The 21,713-nt window shown below is 59.9% G+C and overlaps 1 protein-coding gene across 16 annotated transcripts in view; it reads left to right on the forward strand.

Annotated features, from left to right (window-relative positions):
* The first annotated feature begins 409 nt into the window (after nt 1-409).
* Nucleotides 410-21,713, forward strand: part of TPM2 (tropomyosin 2) — a 40,106-nt gene continuing 18,802 nt past the window's right edge. For 2 of the 16 annotated variants that reach the window (XM_074995945.1, XM_074995934.1), the window contains exons 1-2: nt 410-664; nt 3,383-3,508. In XM_074995945.1, coding sequence (XP_074852046.1) covers nt 551-664; nt 3,383-3,508 — 240 coding nt within the window. In that variant the 5' untranslated portion in view covers nt 410-550. Of the gene's footprint in view, nt 665-3,382; nt 3,509-11,192; nt 11,469-21,713 lie in introns of those variants that run through there. The other 14 variants (XM_074995947.1, XM_074995933.1, XM_074995948.1 and 11 more) reach the window with 12 other exon arrangements.

The raw sequence follows: 21,713 nt of genomic DNA on the forward strand, positions 1-21,713 counted from the left end.
GGGTTTCTCGGGGGTGGGTCTCTCGGGGGGGTACAGTGGGGTGGGTGTCTCTCGGGGGTACAGTGGGGTGGGGTCTCTCGGAGGGTTGCAGTGGGGTGGGGGTCTCGGGGGGTGCGATGGGGTGCGATCTCCCGGGGAGTGCAGTGGGGTGGGGTTTTCTGGGGGTGCAGCAGGGGTGGGGTCCCCCGAACTTTGGGGTCTCTCTGGGGCTTCTACGAGGGGTAGGGTCCCGGGGTGAGGCGCAGGGGTGGGGTCTCCGGTTCCGGGTTCCTGGGGTCGCGGCCGGGCCGGGTCCTCCCGCGGTGCTGCCACTACCCGGCCGCCCCGCCCCGCCCCGGCTCGCCAGCCTGTCCCTAAAAGGTGCTCGGCGGCCGGCGGGGGAGGGTCCGGGCCCCGCGGCTCCTCCCGTCCCCAGCGCGGCTTTTAGGCGCGGCGGCGGCGCCGGGGCCCCAGAGCCAGCTTAGCCCGGCCCGCTCCAGCCCCGCTCCGCCCGGCCCGCTCCAGCCCCGCTCGGCCCCGCGCAGTCCGGTCTCCGCCCCGCGCCGCAGCCATGGAGGCCATCAAGAAGAAGATGCAGATGCTGAAGCTGGACAAGGAGAACGCGATAGACCGCGCCGAGCAGGCGGAGGCGGACAAGAAGCAGGCGGAAGATCGCTGCAAGCAGGTGGGGGCAGGTCCGGGAGAGCCCCCCGAGCCGCGGACAGTGCCCTAGCGCCCCCCGGTCCGCAGCAGCCCCCCGTGTCCCCTCCGAGCCCCCAGTTCTCCCTCTGCCCCCGTGTCCCCTCCGAGCCCCCAGTTCTCCCTCTGCGTCCCCAGGCAGCCCCCCATGTCCCCTCCGAGCCCCCAGTTCTCCCTCTGCGTCCCCAGGCAGCCCCCCGTGTCCCCCCCGAGCCCCCAGTTCTCCCTCTGTGTCCCCAGGCAGCCCCCTGTGTCCCCCCCGAGCCCCCAGTTCTCCCTCTGCGTCCCCAGGCAGCCCCCCGTGCCCCCCCTGAGCCCCCAGTTCTCCCTCTGCATCCCCAGGCAGCCCCCCGTGTCCCCCCGAGCCCCCAGTTCTCCCTCTGCATCCCCAGGCAGCCCCCCGTGTCCCCCCCGAGCCCCCAGTTCTCCCTCTGCATCCCCAGGCAGCCCCCCGTGTCCCCTCCGAGCCCCCAGTTCTCCCTCTGCGTCCCCAGGCAGCCCCCCCGTGTCCCCTCCGAGCCCCCAGTTCTCCCTCTGCGTCCTCAGGCAGCCCCCCCGTGTCCCCTCCGAGCCCCCAGTTCTCCCTCTGCGTCTCCAGGCAGCCACCTGTGTCCCCTCCAAGCCCCCCCATTCTCCCTCTGCGTCCCCAGACAGCCCCCTGTGTCCCCTCCAAGCCCCCCCAGTTCTCCCTCTGCGTCCCCAGACAGTCCCCTGTGTCCCCTCCGAGCCCCCAGTTCTCCCTCTGCGTCCCCAGACAGCCCCCTGTGTCCCCTCCAAGCCCCCCAGTTCCCTCCAAGCCCCCCAGTTCTCCGTCTGCATCCCCGGACAGCCCCCCGTGTCCCCTCTGAGACCCCCAGTTCTCCCTCTGCTTCCCCAGGCAGCCCCCCCATGTCCCCTCCGAGCCCTACAGTTCTCCCTTTGTGTCCCCAGACAGGCCCCTGTGCCCCTTCTGAGCCCCCCCAGTTCTCCCTCTGCATCCCCAAGCAGCCCCCATGCTCCCTCCGAGCCCCCAGTTCTCCCTCTGCATCCCCAGGCAGCCCCCGTGTCCCCTCCAAGCCACCAGTTCTCCCTCTGTGTCCCCAGGCAGCCCCCCATGTCTCCTCCGAGCCCCCCAGTTCTCCCTTTGTGTCCCCAGACAGGCCCCCGTGCCCCTTCTGAGCCCCCCCCCAGTTCTCCCTCTGTGTCCCCAGACAGCCCCCGTGTCCCCTCCGAGCCCCCAGTTCTCCCTCTGTGTCCCCAGACAGCCCCCCGTGTCCCCTCAGAGCCCTGCCCCGCCGACTTCTCCCTCTGTGTCTCCAGGCAGCCCCCAGCACCCCTTCTGACTCTTCACCAGGCAGTGCCCTCCCTGAGACTCTGGGGAGATGCCAGTGTTCCCTCCAACTCCTCCCAGTCCACCCTCTTCGTCCCTCCAGGCAGTGCCCTGAGCCCGCAGGCAGCCCCACCAGCACTTCTTCTGACTCTTGGGCAGCGCCCTCCCCAGGTCTCCTGACTACCCCCCACCATACCTCCTCCAGGTTCCCAGGCGGTGTCCCAGTGTCCCTTCTGCGTCCCCAGGCAATGCCCCCCAAGTTGCCAGGCACCCCCACAGTGCTCCCTCTGACCTGTTCCCCCAGGCAGTGCCTCCAAGTTCCCACACAGCTCCCCAGTGCCCCCTTGGAGTCCTCCCCAAGCAGTGCTCCTTGAGACCCGAGGTAGCCCCCCAGTGCCCTACAAGCCCCTCAAGGCAACACCACCTCCAAGTTTCCTGGCAGCCCCCCATCCCAGTGTCCAGACAGCACCCCAGTGCCCCCAGGTCCTGTATAGCCCCCCCAGCAGAACAGCACCCAGACAACCATAACACTCCTTTCCCACATCACCAGGCAGCCCCCGCAAGCATTCCAGCGCCCCCCAGAAATCTGCCTCAATGCCCAGGAAGTCCCCCAATAACACCCAGACAGCCCCCTTCAGTGGCCACCCCAAGTTCACAGGTCGCCCCGATTCAGCACTCCCCTGCTGGGATTAGCCTTTCCCAGTACCCCCATCCAGTGCTGGCTGGGAGTGGGTGTTGTTCCCAGCAGGGGGACTAGTAGCTTCACCCCTCAGGGCACTTCCCCTTTAGAATGCCATTGATGGAGGGTTGCTGCACACCGTTGGGGACCATTCCAAGCCCCCAAGTCCTGTCCCTTGGCCAGGTCCCACGCTGGTCCCACCTGGAGATAGACTTGTGGGGGAGGACCCATTGCAAACCAGCATCCTGGGCCCCCTGCACACCCAGACATTGAGCTAAGAACCATCTCCTCCCATGTCCCTCTGCCCCAAATGCCACCTGCCTTGGCAGCTCAAGGCCTTGTGATGCAGCCAGAACCTCAGGCTGAATCTGGGCCTCTCGCCCTCCACACAGCGGGTTCCCCAGAAATGTGGGGCATGGACATCACCCTCTGATGTCTGTGCCCAGAACTGGAGAGAGGCTGTCCTGGGCTCCCACCTCCCCTGGTCCTTGGCAGACCAAGGAGTCATTCCTGGGAGCTGCAGTCTCTGGGGACTCTGCCTAGCATTGTCCCGCTGGCCCTGGGTTCCCGAACTCTGTGTCCGGGCCAGTCGTGGGCCAGCCGCTCTGAATGCCCCCCCCCCCCGCGCCCCCCATCTCGCATTGCCCCTCTCCAGCCCCGTGCTTGGCAAGGTCTGTGCAGGGCTCCCCTGACCCCTGCTCTGATCTCCGTCGCAGCTGGAGGAGGAGCAGCAGGGCCTGCAGAAGAAGCTGAAGGGCACTGAGGATGAGGTGGATAAGTACTCTGAGTCCGTCAAAGAGGCCCAGGAGAAGCTCGAGCAGGCAGAGAAGAAGGCAGCAGACGTACGTATGACTCGCCAGCAGCCCCTTTCCCCATAGGGCGGGGGAGATATCTCTTGTGGGAGAGGTGGGGCCACTGTCATGGGGGCGCTGAGGGCTGGGAGCCCCAGTGGGAACTCTCCTGGGAGAAGCAGTCAACAATCCATCACCTGCAACAGTTACACTGAGCTAGACTGAACCCCAGAAAATGGCCGCGAGGGGCCTGACCCCAAGAGTGCGGAGTACAGGTTGATGCAATGGAGAAGGCACAGGGGTGCAGTCTGATGAGGGAGGAGGTGACTGAGTGCAGTCTGCCTGGGTGGTGGGAGACATGGTGCACAGTTTGGCATGAGTAGCTTGGGGTGCAGTCTGCCTGGGCAGTGGGGGCTGGGATACAGTTTGGGGTGCAGTCTGGCAGAAGACGGGGGAGGTAAGGGCACAGATAGAAGGGGAAGAGGGCAAAGGGGATAGTACTTAGGGGCAGCAGTCAGCTCTGACTTGCCGAGGGGCGGAGCTCTTTAGAGTTTGCTTTTGGATGGAGAGTTTTTCTGACAACAGTGGGTACAGGCCAAGAGCTGCGCCGCTGTTTCAGCAGACTGGGCCCTCCAGCAGGGATATGGTGCTCCCAGGACCTGAGCTGTCACTGCACCAGACAGTGGTGAGAGGTGTCTTTGTATGAGCCATTGGGATCTGTAAGGCACATGCCAGCTCATTGGCATCCCACAAAGGTTGGACAGCAAGAGAAGTTCCAGGGTGCTTGTTAGACAGCTGTGCGAAAGCCAAGGTGAAGCAGGCAGCCACTGCTGATGAGGGAGTAGGCATGGTACAAGAGCCAGGGGCCGGGGAGGCCTGAAGGAAAGGCAGGACAGCTGGCTGGAAGGATGGAGGTTGTAGCGGTGCTTGGGGAAAACCTTTTTCTCCCTGAGCATGGGGGGCTCAGGACTCTCACAGCCCTGGGAAGGATGAGGCCTTGGGTGGTTTTATATCTCTCTTGCTTAGGGAAGACATTTTGCTGGGGCAGGCAAAGTGAGTAACAGCTGTGTGCAGCCCCACAGTCACTTCAGGGAGTGGAATGGGGTGTAGTGACCTGCTGTGCCACCCAGGGTATTTGACACCCTATAAATAAATCCTCCTTTTCATAGCCAGCCCTTCTTTGATGAAAACCAACCCCGACAACCAGAGGAGAAGCTAAAGGGAGACATCTGGCCCACAGCCAGCAGGGGAAGGGCCAAGCTTTTTAGGATCAAGAGCAAAAATTCAGTCCCAGCTGGTCTGTGCAGCTAAATGGGGGAGATGTGTCAAACCTCTGAAGCGGTCACCAACGGCAGGGGAGCCTGGACAAGGACAAGGCTGTGGGAGTGTGATATGTCCCCTTCACCACTCCCAGAGTTAGCTAAAAGCCCTGGTGGAGTGCAAGCAAAAGGACCCACCCCTCCCAGAAACTTATGGAGAGTTCAGGAATCAGGGTCTGTGTGCCATTGTGTCAGGCTCTGCTTAGACACACAAGGAGACAGTCCTAGCCCAGAGAGCTTACAGCCCCATGCACCAGTCCTAGCCCCAGTCCTAGCCCCAGAGAGCTTACAGCCCCATGCACCAGTCCTAGCCCCAGTCCTAGCCCCAGAGAGCTTACAGCCCCATGCACCAGTGTTCCCTCTAATAATCATGTCCATTGTTGTGCAGAATAATATCTGTGTGCACCAAGGCATGTGCGGATGTGCACCACTCTGCTAATCAGCTGGGTGACATATGAATCTCTCCTGAAAGGCTGTGTAAGCACATAGCTTCCAGTCCTCTAGGAAGGCTGCGAGGGGGTGGCCTATTGACCCTGTTCCCAGTGAGCTCTCCAGGTGTATAGACAGCAGGGAGGAAGGCTATTACCTCCACCCTATTCTCTTCCGGCTATGCTCTCCAGGTCTGGCATTTGCCCCACTTGGTGCATGAGCTGAACCCTGCATCAGAGCCTAGCCTAACGGGGGCAAAACCTGCAACCAGGCACCTGACAGAAGGAGTGGTGCCTCTTAGCTTTCACTTCCCTTTGTACTAACAGCTGGCCTGGAGGATCCTGGGATGAGCTCCCAGGCCAGCCCAAAGGCTGAGAGCTGAAACTAGACCAGCTTGGACTGGATCTAAGGCTCAGATGTTATCAGAGAAAGTTGTTTACCTTTGGGAAAATTGACCTGGGCTCATGGTGGCTATTCCACCACTGGTGGGTTTTAAATCAAGGGCGGGGGGTGTATCTGCTGCCATTCAAACAGGAATTAATGCAGGGCCGTTCTCCAGCTGGGTGTGCACAGTGGACCTCTCTACTCTGAAGCTCTAGGACTCTATTAGTCCATTGTTCTGTCAGAGGAGGAAGGGGCCTCCGAGATATGGGTCTGCCTGGGTCTGGGCCTTGACTGCCTGCTGATGTAGTTAAGCCAGTGAAGAATCTTCGGTTTAAAGTAGGCTTGTTTTGGTTTGGCTGGCATGGGGAACGAGCAGGTTTAAGAGTACATCCCGCCTACCCAAAGCTCCTCGAGAGCATCTCTCAAAGCCTGGATCTAGAGACTCAGGCTCCCAGGGCTCACGTCCCAGAGCTTAAAACAGCAAATTCCCCCTGAGGCTGGAGCTTGGGCTCTGAGCACCAGGCCCCCTCAATCAGGAACGTCTGTGCTGTTCTCTTACTGGAAAACTGATTCCTTCAGGGTTGAATAGTAACAGAGAGGTGCCGTGTTGCTCTATATTCTAACAAAACAAAACAGCAGTCATGTAGCACTTTACAGACTAACAAAATGATTTATTAGGTGATGAGCTTTGGTGGGACAGACCCACTTCTTCAGATCTATAACTATAATTTACATATCTAATGAAGTGGGTCTGTCCCACGAAAGCTCATCGCCTAATAAATCATTTTGTTAGTCTGTAAAGTGACTGCTGGTTTGCTTCCTTCAGGGTTGATCTTCTGGAGTTCAATTTAGCGCACCTAGCGAGGGACACACTAAACTGAGCCACCAGGACTTTACAGTCGGCCCTGGTACTCCTCATTCTCACGAGGAGTAAGGGAGGTTGACAGGAGAGTTTCCTCCATCGACCTCCCTGAGAGTGAATGGCCAGAAAACTCGATCTGGGATATGTCGATTCCAGCTGTGCAACTGTCTAAGATCTGCTGCAACTGTGTGTCTTAGATCGACTTTTCGGTCCAGTGTAGACCTGGCCTTAGCGCAGTAGCAGGAGTCCCATGAGCCCGAGGCTCTCGTCTAGGGTTCTGAGACGTCCTGCTGCCGGAGGAGGAGTCTTCAGGGTGATGTGCAGGGCACCCTCTGGGAGGGGCCAGTCCCTCATAATGTGGCTCTGACCGGTGACCACTCGTGGAGTATTGTGCTCTTCTCATGAGAGACCTGCTGGCAAACTGGAGGCAGCTCAGAGAAGAGGATCAGAAAGCTTGAGAAGGGCTGGACAAACCTGCCTAGTTTGACAGCGGGGCAAGGAGGAATCCTGTGACCTCTCTACAGCATCTGAGAGCTTCGACCCTGCTAATGGGGAGGGGAATTGCTCAGAGACCCAGGAGGGACCAGTAGGAATGGGATCCCATTCAGAAAAGGAAGTTGGGAAAAACTCGTCAGTGTGGGCTGGAGACCCTGCGGTGATGGGTGCTAGAGATTCACCAGCATGGCTGGGAACATATGTCCCAGCAGGAGTCTGGGAACCACGCTACGCAGGGCTGGCCAGAACCCTGGACAATCATGGGCAGGGGCCAAATCTTCCTGAACTGGATCTCTGTCTGTGAGCTTGTGAGGACGCCTGTGCTGGGAGGGAGCTATTGACCCTGTTCCGGGGCTGCTGGAGCTTGTTTCCAGGAGCTCCCTGTATGGCCTAGCGCCAATAAGCAAATTCCAGGGCAGGACAGCTCCAGGAGATGGTGGGGCAAACGCAACATTAGCTGAGGAGAGCACCTGGAAAAGGAGCAAACTACACCTCCAGGCTGAGAATCGAGAGCTGCTGCCCCCTCACAGCCTGGGGAGCCAGTGCCTTCAGCGATAGGCAGATGCTGTCTTCCCGCAAGGCTGCCAGAGCAAACAGTGTGTGCGCAGGAATGCATAGGAACCTATGACATGGGCAGGGCTGTTCTCAGCTCCCTGGGCCCTTTAGCCAGGGAGACAGCTGCTGTCATAGAAATATTGACAAGTACATTAAAATAACAAACCCTGTCTGCCATGCTCCTCTGGGGACAAAAGGAACATGTCCCTTGCCTGCAGCCTGCGCAGGGAAGTCTGCCCAGTTGTAGGAGTGCCAGCCTGCAGTGACGTGCTAATATACAATGGGTCTATGCTAATGGGTGTTCATGTGAGTCCCTTCCCTCCAAGGTGCCAGCTTCCAGCAGAAAGCCAAGTGTGGCAGGCCCTGGGAGTCACAGTTCCACCCAGTCCCAACAGTGGAATACCTCAGAGCTGGCTTTGGGAGGGGGATGCAGGGTGGGGGTAGGAATCTCCTGGTGCCTGGCTTCTCCAGGCCCAGTAGAGGAGTGCATTAGAGCTTGGGTTGGGGATGCTGACTGAGGAATGGGGGTGGGGAGCTCCTGGCACCTGGCTTCACCAGTTGCGATAGTGGGGTGCATTAGAGCTCAGTGTCAGGGTGCTGGCTGCAGGATGGAGGGGAGCTGCTGGTTCCTGGCTTCTCCAGTCTTGAAGGTGGGGCACATCAGAGTTTGGTATTGAGGTGCTGGCTGTGGGGGTGCCTGGCATCTCCAGTTGCAATAGTGGGGCATGTCACAGCTCAGTGTGAAGGTGCTGGCTTTAGTGGGGGAATGCCTGGCTTCTCCAGTCCCAGTGGCATGGCATGTGGGGTGCCTGGCTTCTCCAGCGCCTGCCTCTGCCAGCAGGAGGCACTGTGGGTGCAGGATGGGAGTCTTGACTCATAAATTTTGTAGGCTGTCCTGCACAGCATGGGCCAGGGAGCCTCACCCAGTGACTCTGGCATTGGTGTGCTGTGTAAATAACACTCCAAGCCCAATACCTTTCAGTGGAACTAGCTGCTTCAGTTCTTCCGTGTCCCAGCCCCTGGGGCAGGAGCTGGTCTGGGTGCTTGTGAGCAGGCTGTGCTTGGAGTGGCAGGGCTGCTGTGTGTCTGTGAGGTGCATGCCACAAGGGCAGAGAAGCTGCAGATTCCAGAGCTGTGAATGTGAAAGCTCCCTGTGACAGGATCCGCCTCAGCCCACCTCCAGCCCAGACTTTGCTCTTATTTGGTGATTGCCTGAGACAGTGGGAGGGAGCTGGCTGGCGTTCCAGGGTGTGGCTAGAGGCCTGGAGCAGAGGCCACTTAGCAGAGCAGCTGCTCAAAGAACAGTGTCTGGCCTCAGACGGGTCCCAGGCCCACTCCTCACAGCTGGGACCTGACTCTGCCCTGTCCCTGCAGCTGAGCTCTGCACAGGCCTGGCCTTCACTGCTGAGAACTAGGGGTGACGAATGTGTGAGGTGCCCACTCGAAACCAGAGTGGAGCCAAGTCACTGTGAGGTAAATGAGCTGAGTTCAGCCCCAGGCAGGGGCACCATGCTGTCCTCCCCGTGCATGCTCGTGCTTTGCGTGCTCCATTTCCCCACCCTTGTGTCTCCCCATACACCAAGTGGCAGGATCTTGTGCCAGTGGCAGGAGGTGGGGAGCCCTGGTGGGACAGACTGTGTTCCACCTTGGTCCCGTGGCCCGCCGGGGACATCAGCTGGAGGATCCTCCACAATCCAGTGAGCCCAGACGTGTGTTTCACCCTGTCCCTGACACTTCTTCCTTTTGTGGCATGAGGGAGACTCTGGTGCATGTCTGCCTTGTGTGTTATGTTACAGCCCCTCCAGCACTTCCTGTTGAGGGCCGGGCTGCACTTCTCCCCACGCCTACCCATCCTTGCACACCCCATCCATGGCCTCACAAAGTCATGGGACCTCCTGGTCAGCCTCCTCCTGGCTGTGGCCAAGGTGCATTTATAAGACCAGGGAGAGCAGGCTGGCTGTGGGGGGGCTGTGACTGTGACTGCGGGGTCTGCTTTCATTCCTCAGTCTGTTCACACATCCAGGCAAAGCTCCTCTGGGCATTGTCCATCAAGTGTCCTTGATGCCTTCAGGGACCAGTGGGTGCTGTCTGGGGCTCTCTGTGTGGTGTCCCCTTCCGGCTCCCTCATTTTGATCCTACAGCCTCCACTACCATCCCTGTTTTTCTTTTCAGTTGTCCCTGTAATTATTTGGGTTCCCAAGCCCAGTGGGCCCCACCAGGGGGAATCTCACAGCTGCACTTCTCAGTTCCCAATAGGACCATGCGGTCCTGACCCAGCAAGACAGCTCTTCTCGGCAGCGAAGGTAAAGCCCTGCTGGGGCTCCTCATGCACTGCCTGGGAGTTAGCAGCTGGCCTCAGATGCTGCACATCTCATGCAGGAATCCCTGTCCTGGCTGTGCTCTTTAAATACAGGTGTGAAATGTAGCCAGAGCTGCCTGTGGTCTCTCACTGCTCATTAAGGAGCAACTGAGCGTAATTCCAGGAGGGTTCCCCTTGTAATGGATCAGACACATCCCAGAGCATGGGACTCCAGGCACATCCCCTGACACCAGAGAGCATCAGCACTGCGCTGTAAGCTGAGCAGGGATGAATGACAGCAAGTGTCCGAGCACTGGGTGGCCGTGTGCAATTTCTTATATCCACTGCAAAGCAGAAACCCAGGCTGCAGACATGAAAACATCACATGTGTTCAAGGGGCAGTGGAGTGAGTGGGGGTTGGAGACTCCCCCCTGCAAATGTGGTCTGAGCACAGGCAGGAGCTCCGGGTGTTCACGTTTGGCTGCTCACTGCCTGCAGCAAGCTGTAGCACGGCTCACGCTGCAGGTGCAGTGGTTCTTGCGTGTCACTGGTACTGCTATAATGGTTCCAGCGCAGAGATGCTGAAACTGCTGGAAACTGGGGCAAACTGGGCTTAAGCCTCTCAGGAGCCCTTCCTTCCTGTGGGACCGGGAGCAGCCCTGCTACTTGGCTCTGCCTCTTGGCTCGCTGTAGGCAGCCATCTCCGCCCAAGGCTGCACAGCACCCTGGGGGGAACACGGGGTGTCTGTGGAAGCCCCACAGGCTGGGCCAGGCTGCTCACGTGCGGGAAGACCTGCAATGATTTCATCGGCCCATGGGGGCCACCCGGGCGGAGATCGCGCACAGGGCTCCTCCGCTGTGGGCGAGCTGGAGAGGAGCCCTGGGAGCGATGCCGGGCGGGGGCGGGGGCGGGGGCGGGGAGGCTGCTCTGCCCAGGACCGGCTGGGTGTCCGGCGTCCTGCCGGGCCGGGCCGGGCCGCACTGCCGCCCCCCGCTCCGCTGCCCCGGCCGGGCGCTGCCGCGCTCGCACGTCACTTGCTCCCCGGCTCATGGCCACTCCTGTGCGGGAAAGCGGCCTTGGGCCGCTCCGCTCCGGGCCGGGCCGGGCCGGGGCGCGGGCTGCGCGGGGCAGCCAGGCAGGGGTCGCCCTGCGGGTCCGCACCCTGGCCCCGGGGCACAAGCAGCGCCCCGGAGCCGCACCCCGGCTGCAACGGGGGCACGTGCAAAGGGGCCGAGCGGGGGGCGGGCCCCGAGCTGCCGGGGAAGGGAAGGGAGGGGAGCGGAGCGGAGCGGAGCGCTCGGCGCGGGCTGTTTAAGGGAGGGAGGGAGGGAGGGAGAGGGCCGTGCGCGCCCGCCCGGAGGAGCAGGAGGAGCAGGAAAGGGATGAAGGCGGGGAGCGGAGCGGAGGGGCGGGGAGCGCCCGCATCCTGAGCGCTTCCTGCCGGGGAGGGCGCGGCAGGCCCACAAAGGGCTGCGGGCCCCGGCACGGGCGGTGCCCCGCGAGCGCAGGCCGGAGCCAGGCTGCCCCGCAGCGCCATGGCCGGGAGCAGCTCCATCGAGGCGGTGAAGAAGAAGATCCAGAGCCTGCAGCAGGTGGCGGACGAGGCCGAGGAACGCGCCGAGCAGCTGCAGAGGGAGGTGGATGCCGAGAGACAGGCCAGGGAGCGGGTAAGGCGGCCGGGCAGGGTCCCAGCCAGCGCCCGGGGCGCGCCGAGCCCTGCGGGCCCCCAGCCGCCCCTCGCCCGATGCCGGGCCCCGGGTGCTCCCGCCCGCCCCCGTCTCCTGCTGTCCCCACCGGCCCTAGGCGCTGCGGGGGCCGGACCCGGCTGCCCAGGGACCCCTGGTGTGTGCTGGGCCAGGCGCCCCCGGCACGGCGGGTTCAGCTCGGGGGCTCCGGGCTGCCTCGCCACGCTGCAGGGTGGGGCAGAGCAGGAGGGGCGGCCAGGGCCGCGTCTTCCCAGCTTCTGCAGCGGGGCGCCCGCCTGCTGCGCGCAGGAGGGAAGGGATCACCAGGCCCGGGCTGCGGGGAGAGGCGGGGGGGTCTGGCTCTCCCCGGGAGGGGCAGCGTTGAGGTGGCTGGGTCTGGGCATTGGCGTGGGGTGGGACCTCGGCAAAGGAGCGGGGCGCTGGGGCCTGGTGCTGGGATACGGGCTGAGGCGGGGGACAGGGCGAGCAGTGGACCCCTGTGGGGAGAGGGGTTTTTCCTCCCCATAATGGCCAGGAGCAGGCTGGCCTAAGTGTGAGCTCCGGTGGGGGGTGCCCAGTGCCTGTCCCTGCGCTGCTGCCAGGGCAGGGTGACAGCTGAGAACTCTGCATGGTACTCTGGGTGCAGCTGATGGCCAGCCCCAGCCCCAGCCCCAGCCCCACCCACGTGCCCGTGACCTGGCGGTATCGGGGTCTGTCTGGGAGTGCAGCGGCCTTGCAGGTTCTCTGCCCAGCCTTGTTTGGGAGGAGCAGTGACCAGGCCCCCCACTGGGAAAGGTGCCTTCAGTCTCACTTGCAGTCTTGGTGCCTCTGGGCTCTCCACCACTCTTGTAGCAGTTTCAGGCCTAGTGCTCGGTCATTGGGCCCACAAGCCGGCAGCTCTGGCTTGCTGCCTGCATCTCACAAGCCACCCCAGTCAGTTGCAGAGCCTGGGGTCTGGAACTGGCCATGCTGTGTGTTGGGCTGGAGGTGCAGTGGAGTCTCTGTTTGGGGAGAGAAGTCATCTGCTCCAGGCTGAGCTTACAGCATCTGCTGTCCTGGCCCCTCAAGGATGCTATCCACTTGCACAGCAGTGTCCCCATCTGTCCCTCTCTCTGGGTGAGCCCTGGCTGCCCCTTAGCCTGGTGCAGAGGAAGTGAAGGTAGAGCACGGTGAGGAATGGACAATTGGCAATAGCATGGGGGATGTGGAGCCGTGGTAAAGGTGAAGGGAATGTAGCACCAGTGCAGCCCTGACTAACCCAAGTTCACCCCCACTGGATCTTGGTGTCGCCTGCCTCCCCTTAGACAGGCTTCCAGAGCTCAGGACTGCACCAGGGACAGTCCCACTGGCCTCCCTGGATGTGACTCAGTCAGTTACTCAAGCAGGGGGTTGAGAAGCCTTTTGAGCTGGTTCGCTGCCCTGTGGGGCTGGGGAGTGGCAGTGATGGGTGCCTAATGGAGCCTAGGAGCAGGCAGCTCTGAACATCTGTCTGGGACTGGGTCTGGCCTAGGAGCCTGTGCCGAGACACTGCTGTAGCTCCCTGACCCAGCCCTGAATGGACCAGCTCAGTCAGTGCATGATCCCTTCCAAGACTCTTGGCTTGACCCTAGTCAGTTAGGCCTCATCCCTGGGAATGGCATGAGGTTTGATGGCCAGCTGCGTCCTTTCTGGGCAGTGGAGTGGTCAGCCAACTGGCTGCCACGACTGGATCTCCCAGCTGCCTTGGGTGCTGCAGATGCAGCTGGAGGGATGAGCCCTGGGGGAGGGGGTAGCTTGGGACTAGCTCTGCTCAGAAAGCTCCCCAAGTATCCAAAACCACTATCTGGACCAAGCACCAGAGCTCTTGGCAGCTGCCTCCTTCCCACCCCACCCCACCCCACCGTCAGCCCTGTGTTCAGCAGAACATCTCAGACCGCCTGTCCCTAGGCTAGCATTTGTCGTACGGTGTTGGTCATGGGAGTGTTCCCACTAATCCTTTCCATTCATGTGTGGAATAAATTTCTATATGCACCAAAGCACATGTGAATTACACTCCCAGGAGAAATAAAAAGTTAAGCTGTGAGTGTTCTGCTAACCAACTGGGCAGCAGTTGGAGCTCTCCCAAGCAGCCACCCATGGGCCCAACTTACAGGGACATGAGAAATGTGTGTATGGCTAAGCCTGGCTGCTTACAGATCTGGCTGTGAGATGCGGGTGGTCAGGCTTCTGCTTGCGGAGGCCCGGGGAGCACTCTGCCTAGCCCTGCCCTGCAAGTGACGTGAGAAGCTGCTCCAATGTGTTAATGCCCCCCCAGAAGTCAGAGCAACTGATGCCTCAAGTGCTTCCTGCTACTGGGGAGCTGAGGGCCGCCTGCCAGCAGAGATGTCATAGTCAGAGATGTGGGGACCCAAATGGGCCATTATGAGCTTCCAGTTTCACCCCCTTCATAGCACAGGCCTGAGAATGTGTGTAGGTAGTCCACCGTGTCCAACGATGACGTCTTGAGCTTGCACAGGCTCGTCGGTTGTGGGCTTGCATGTGGCTGAGGAGTCCAAGCTTTGAACGGCATGGGCGTTAGCAGTGGGGGCAAGGGAATTGTCCTGGCTCTGTCGGTTCAGCTGTGGCTGTTGCTTTCTTCCTCTCAAGAGCATTAATGAGGCATATGCTTCGCTGCTCTTCAAAGATGTCATAGAGTCAGAGATGTGGGGACCCAAATGGGCCATTATGAGCATCCAGTTTCACCCCTTCGTAGCACAGGCCTGAGAATGTGATGCTGTGACTACCACCTCGAGCTTGTCAGACCCAGCACGATGTGTCCAGGAGAGACCCGCCCAGCCCTCTTTCTTAAAAACTGCAGCTTGTTCTAGTCAGCTCCCTGCCTCTGTCTCTCATTCTACCTTGGCCCTCTAGATGAAGGAGCCCTCTGCTCCCAGACAGCCCTGCTTGGTAGCAGGCCATAACCAAGTCCCCTCTCCACGCCCTCTTAGATTGTGCTTCTCTTGTGTTTCCCTATTGGGCTGGTTTTCCAGACCTCACATCATCCTTGTAGCTGTGTTCTCAGGCCTTCCAGTTTGTCAGCAAAGTGTGTCATCCCCAGCCTGCCCTGGGGAGCCAGGAGAGGTGATGCCACCTTCTTACTCCCTGTGCTAGCCCTTGCCTTTACACCCCAGGACCGCCATAGCCTTTTCACCCCAGTATCACACAAAGGTCCTAGGTCCTGAAGCAGGTCAAACTCCAGACTGGCCACACTTCCCCTATTGCAGAAAAGCTGCTGCTGCCATCACTAGGAGGAGGAGCACAGAGCCCATTAGGCGCGCGTCTTGGGCTGGGAGCATCCTGGTGCCAGGGAAGGGGTCCAAGCAGGGGACAGGGCTCTACTGATCCAATACCCTTCAGAGAAGAGCTCAGCCTGGGCAGGAGAGGCCATTCCCTGGGTGGGTGTGGTTGGACTACAAGCTGTTAACCTGGGGCAGTGCCAGCAGGCCCAAGTTCCCTGTAGCTGGCTGTGTAGGCTGGAGCCATGTGCCTGAGGTGGGGTGGAGCAAACTCTGCCAGGAACTTCCTGGGCAGGGAGGGGTGGGGGTGCCTCTTGCTCTGTATGGCCAGCCCCTGAGGGCAGGGACCTTTCCTATTGTTCCCGCAGCCCTGGTCTTGCTCACTTTGGTGCCGATTGGCAGCTGAGGATGCGGGGGTGCCCTGCCCAGTAACCTGATCTCCATGAGAGCCTGGCAGGTCACTCCTGCTCTGGGCCTGGCTGAAGCCATGAGCCAGCAGAAACTCCATGTAGAGCAGTTGTGTGGCATCTGGTCCTGACTCCAGAAGGGACAGGACCTGGGCCCTCATTGTGGAAGGGCCACAGCCTAGCTTGTACAGCCCAAGGGCTGAGTCTGACAAGCTGGGGGGTGGAGGTCTGTGATCTCCCTCCTAGTCTGTACTAAGCTCTGTCCTGCTCGTGGCTTCCTCTGCTTTAGTAACCCTGCTGCAGGGAGTCCTGGCTTGCCAGCATGGCCCAGGGGGCAGGAGGCTCAACCCGCTCCCCCTTCTTCCTAGTCCCTGTAACCAGCAAAGGCCAAGGTCACTGTTGCAGGCCCTGTGGGGACAGGTGGCTTGCTGTGTCCTGACTAATGCCTCTTGCTGATGCTGGGGAGCATCTCTGGAATCCCATTGCTTCTGGGTCTTGTGCCAGCCAGGCCCCTTTCCCTGCTGCTGTAGCATCTGTCCTGGGAGGAGGACGCACAGCAAGAGGGCAGGGCTGGGAACAGACAGGTCCCTGGAGGGTTGGTCAGTCCCGGGAAGCAGGGAGAGACATTGGACCACCAGGCTGTAAGGCCTGTACATGATGGAACCCACTTTGGGCTGGGGTGCTGCCTCCCAGCTCCGTTAATTCCACTGCCCCTGTGGTGCCTTCCTGCGGCTGTGGGAGGCCAGGGAAAGGGACACCAGAGGGGCTCGTGAGGGGCGGCCCACGCTCTGCGGGCTCATTCCTGTTCCATGTGCTCTGGGGCTCAGGCTCCCTGGGTGGAAGACTCCGTAGTGGGGCAGTACTGGGGAGACGGTGCCCGAGGGTCTGTGCTCTGAAGGGTGTTGAACTGGCTGGGGTGGGGCCCTGGACCCTACTTGCCCCTCAGGTTGGCCCTGGCACTGAGCTGCTCTTGCTTCACGTGGCTTTCCCGCCCCCCCAGCCAGCTGCAGAGCACTCAGTCCTGGGGGTGGGGCTGTTGCACCTGCGGGGGCATTTCTGGGCCGAGCTCAGGCCTGTGAGAGTCGGAGCAGGGTGAGAGCTTCACCAAATGGAGAGCAAAGCTGGCCAGATGTCTGGGTGGAGGCTGTGGTATGAATCCAGGGGAGCTGGGGGAGCCGGCATGTGGCTTAGAGGCTGGCGTGGGAGTGGGGGAGCTGAGGGTCTGTCTCCTAGTCCATGGCCACGGCTGTCACAGAGTGAGCGTGCCCCACGCTCTCTGACCTCTCTCCTTCACTGCTCCCCTCGTCCTTCTTCCGGCCCCCCTTTCCCAGGCGTCTCCTCCCTGGCTTGCTTATCCTTCTTCCCCTCCCTGCAGGGAGCCCAGTCCTGTGGGGAAGGGGAGGTGCTTAGAGCCTGGGAACGTGCTGGTTTCTGGCCCTTAAGGCTCCTTGCAGCCTAGCCTTGGCTGTGGGCCAGCCCCATGGCGGCACTTTGCCAGGTTCCTCCCCGGGGGCTGTAAATCAGGGAGGGCTCCGGCCTGGCCCAGCTCTGCTCCCCAGGCAGAGGAGGGGCCAGGCGAGGGTGCAGGCTGCTCTCCCTTTCCTTATAAAGCAGCCCAGCCCCTCTCCCACCAGGGCTGGCAGAAAGTGACCAACAGGGGAATAGAGGGAAGCCACAGGCCCCTCATTCCGCCTGTGAGCCACAGCCTGTTGAGTGCTGCCTCTCGCCTGCCTGGCTGGGAGCTGGGGTGGGGAGGGAGCCCTGCGTGGACAGCCTTGCTGGCTTCAGTAAACAGGAAATCCACAAGTTGTTCCAATCTCCTTTTTGGGAGCGAATCTGTGCAGGGCATTCCTGCTCCTTTACTCACTGCTCTGCAGACTCCAGCGCTGCCCTGCACCACTCTGCTGGGAAGAGCACCACCTCCCTGCCTGGGCCAGCCAGCTTAGGGGGCCATTTGGGAGGGCAGCCAGGAATGACTGGGGTGGGGAGCACACAGAGTAGGTGGGGCTCCAGGGGTGTATCTGCCCAGCAGCTGGGAGCCGGTCTCTGAGCCTGGACAGACGTGCATCGCAGGGCCCGGGTTGTACACTAAAAGGAATCGTGTGGGCCGGGAAGCAGTGCTGGCTGCCCCTCCTCCAGTTCAGCCAGCATGGCTGGGCCTGAGGGCTCAGCTGCAGCGGCCAGAGGCTGCTTGACGCATGCCAGTAGCCCAGTGCTAGCACTAGTCAGTCCGCACAGAATGTCACGCTTGCTGCCCAGAGTGACCAAACTTTGGCTTGCCATGGGGCTGTGTGCACATCTGTCCATCTTTGCAATCAGCTGGACTCTGGGGATGTAGGTGCTGATCCCAGAGTATCCATGGATCTGGAGCACCTAGGGCAAAAAATAATGTGTGCCCAGCATTCACCAGCCTCAGCTGCTCAGGGCTGCTGGCGCTAATCAGCTCTTTGGCAGCACCCCGAGGAGCTGATCAGGGCACAGCTCAACAGCTGTTTGATGGCTGGAGGACGGAAGAGAGCAGTGCACATCGGGCAGGTGAGGCCTGGGGAGGACGTGGAGCAGGGGCTGGGCCTTGGGAGAAGGGGCGCAGTGAGGGCAGCGCCCTGGGGTAGAGGGAGGATGGAGGGGTCCCCCCTCTGGGAAAACTAGAAGTCGGTGTCTATTTCTGGGAAATGATGCAGGGTCCACTGGGCAGACCCTTAGGGCTGCACTGGACTCGGAGGAGAAGGGCCAGATTCTCTGGACTCAGGCTCTCGCTGGAGTGTGGGGTTCAAAGGCCAGGGCAGACATCAAGAATAGAAAGTGGGATGGAGAGTACCCTGGTGAACTTCTAGTGGTTTGTATAAATCAGTGGTCCAGGTGCCCCATCTCAGGTGTAATGCAGAATTAGAGGGGTTCAGAGAAGGCGGGTGAGAAAGACCTGGTTAAAAGACAGGAAACAAAGGGTAGGAATAAATGGTAAATTTTCACAATGGAAGGGGGTAACTAGTGGCATTCCCCAAGGGTCAGTCCTGGGACCAATCTTGTTCAACTTATTCGTCAATGATCTCGAGAAAGGGGTAAGCAGTGAGGTGGCAAAGTTTTCAGATGACACCAAACTGTTCAGGATAGTCAAAACCAAAGCAGACTGTGAAGAACTTCAAAAAGATCTCAGCAAACTGAGTGACTGGGCAGCAAAATGGCAAATGAAATTTAATGTGGGTAAGTGTAAGGTAATGCACATTGGGGAAAAATAACCCCAATTATATATACAATATGATGGGGGCAAATTTAGCTAAAACAGATCAGGAAAGGGATCTTGGAATTATAGTGGATAGTTCTGTGAAAACATCCATGCAGTGTGCAGCGGCAGTCAGTAAAGCAAATAGGATGTTAGGAATAGTTAAAAAAGGGATAGAAAATAAGATGAAGAATATCTTACTTCCCCTATATAAAACTATGGTACGCCCACATCTTGAGTACTGCATGCAGACGTGGTCTCCTCACCTCAAAAAAGATATGTTGGCATTAGAAAAGGTTCAGAAAAGGGCAACTAAAATGATTAAGGGTTTGGAACGAGTCCCATATGAAGAGAGGCTAGAGAGCCTGGGATTTTTTCAGTCTAGAAAAGAGGAGAGTGAGGGGCGATATGATAGAGGTATATAAAATCATGAATGTTGTGGAGAAAGTGAATACAGAAAAGTTATTTACTTGTTCCCATAATATAAGAACTAGAGGACACCAGTTGAGATTAATGGGTAGCAGGTTCAAAACTAATAAAAGAGAGTTTTTCTTCACACAGTGCACAGTCAACCTGTGGAACTCCTTACCAGAGGACGCTGTGAAGGCCAGGACTCTAACAGAGTTTAAAAAAGAGCTCAATAAATGTTTGGAGGTTAGGTCCATAGATGGCTATTAGCAAGGGGTAAGGTATGGTGCCCTAGCCTTTTGCTGAGGGCGGGAGATGGATGGCAGAGACAAATTGCTTGATCATTGTCTTCGGTTCACCTCCTGTGGGGCACCTGGGATTGGCTACTGTCGGCAGACAGGATACTGGGCTAGATGGACCTTTGGTCTGACCCAGTATGGCCGTTCTTATGCGAATGGTCAGGAACCTGAAAAGCTGCTGTGAAGAATGGTGGAACCAGACATGGGGCAGGGAAAGGGGCCCATTGGCCCGCAGAACAAACCCATCTCAGTGACACGATAAGCAGGAAAAGAGGGACATGCTTCCCTCACTCTTGCGACCTGGGGCACCAGGGCTCCCCTCGCACTCCACCCCAGAGGAGGTGGGGTGCCAAGGTTTAGGGCTCCCGCCCAGCGCCAGGTAAGCTCTTCTGGGGATGCGGGACTGGTAGATGTTGTGGGCCCTTCTGAGGTTGGGCCAAAACTGCTGTCCAAACACCCCCCCACCCCAGAGGCTCTGCCTAACGGCAGGTGGAAGGGGCTACAGGGGAGGGAAGCTCTGTCCCTCCTTTGGCCTGCAGGCTGTACCCCACTGCTCCCATTGGCCAGGAATCCTGGCCGAGGGGGGAGTGCCTTCCAGCACAGGGTGGTGGGACATCGTCAACTCCCCCCACTGCTCCCATTGGCTGGGATTCCTGGCCAATGGGAGCAATGGGAATGCAGCCTGCAGGCCCGTGCAGGGACACTGCTTCCATGTGCTGGCGCCCATCTCTCCTGCTGCTCAGAAGAGCCCATGGGCCGGATTCAGCCGGTGGCCTGACTTAATCTGACCCATGAGGCTCAGGGATACTGAAAGAAATTTCAAGGTGGCAAATGAAAACATAGCCAAAGGAGAGACAGTCACATCATTCACGGTTATCCTGTGGAATTTGCTGCCACAGGGCACTCAGGGCAAAGTGTAGACCAGTTCAAAGAAGGATTGGAGTAGATGCTTACACAGATAAGAATATCCAGGGCTAAGAATTACTGCTAAATCAGTCCATCTCCCCTCCTGCTCCCACTTGCTCCCCCAGGATGGGTGCATCCCTCCTGCATGCACTACCACTGCCTGCAAGCACTGCCCCTGCAGCATCCATTGGTCTCAGTTCCCAGCCAAAGGGATCTGTGAAGTTGGCACTCAGGCCAGGAGCAGTGTGTGGAGACATACCCCTGCTCCCCATCCTGCCTAGGGGCTGCAGGCACATGCTAGCTGCTTCCAGGAGCAGTGTGGGGTCAGGGTTGGCAGGGAGCCTGCCTTAGCCTCTCTGCAACCGGGGGCAACATGGGGGAGCATGAAGGTTCATGGGACCCCAAAACATGGTGGAGGGAGTGGCAAGGGGCAGCAGCTAGTCTCCCCCTCTGGGGCCTGGAGGACTTGCAGGGGTGCTGGCATCAGGAGTTGGGGCCGGCCCCCTCTGCTACCCTTGCACTGACTGGAAGTGGGGGGAGGCTGACCAGACTTGCCTGAGCTCCCTGCTCCCCTGATTCCCAGCTGTGGGGCTCCACTTCCCACCACTGGCGAGTGTGGAGGGCAGTTCCACCCTTCTCCCAGCCCCTCCCCCAAGTGACGTGGCCTGGGAGAGTAGCAGGGGCCTGGCACCACCATCAGGGACACCCTCTTGGGTCCCTTCTCAGCAGCCCCCAGTGGCTGTGCCCCTGCTCCAGTAGCAGCTGGTTTCTAGCTTCAGGATCCTCCAGGAGATCGAGACTGATAGCTTGAATCTCCAGGTGAAGCCAAGAGGGCTGGCAGCCTTAGGTGGAGTCCTGACTGGTCCAGGCAGCACTTCCTGTGGCTCCTGGCAGTGCTTTTTTCTAGATAAAAAGGTGGTGGAACTCAATCCCCAGCCCCACACCAGAATTCAAGCCCAAAACCACCCCCCGACCCCCAGGCTTCACACCTCCTTTGCCCCCCAGGCAGCTTAACTCCCCCACCACAGCCCCAAATACCCCCAAACTTCACCCCCCTGCAGCCCCCGCCCCTCCCTCTCCCCCAGAGCCAGGCTCCCCCCGCCCACCCTCTAACTCAGTGGTGTCAGATTGCCACATGGCCCCCCCAAGCCAAAAGCTTCGCCCCGCAGTCAGGCATCCTACATCCACCCCCCAGCAAACTGCCAGTGACACAACAGAGCCATGCCACCCCAAGCCGCATGCCAGCTGCCCGAGCCTTAGTGGGCTCCCATCCCCAGGGCCCCCTTATCTCCTGCCAGATCTTGACCCCGTCTGGGGCAGCACCAGCCTGGCTACTGGCTATGAGGCTGACTCCAGCCCCATGCTGGACATGGCCAGAGCCACGTGGGTGCCAGCTCTGCACTGACTGGGCTGCCAACATGGTGCCACAGCTACAGGTGTAGGTTGCCCCTGCAGAGACCAGCTCCAGCCCTGGCTGGGGTGCTGGACACGGTGCCCAACCTGGTCCCAGCCAGGCTGCTGGCTGCTGGCTCAGCCCCCATCTTGCAGGTGCCTGGTGCAGCTCCAGCTGGCCAGATGTCCGAGCCCCGCACTGCCCAAGCCGCTTCCCCATGCCACACACTCAAGTTTGCCACATGTGGCAAAAGGAGAGTGGATTGGACACTGTGGCTCTAACCCTAACCCCCAGGCCCCTTCTGTCACCCCATCCTGCCTCCCTCCTCCAGAGCCAGGAA

Source organism: Carettochelys insculpta, chromosome 5 (assembly GCF_033958435.1).
Source record: "Carettochelys insculpta isolate YL-2023 chromosome 5, ASM3395843v1, whole genome shotgun sequence".
Classification (NCBI taxonomy): domain Eukaryota; kingdom Metazoa; phylum Chordata; order Testudines; family Carettochelyidae; genus Carettochelys; species Carettochelys insculpta.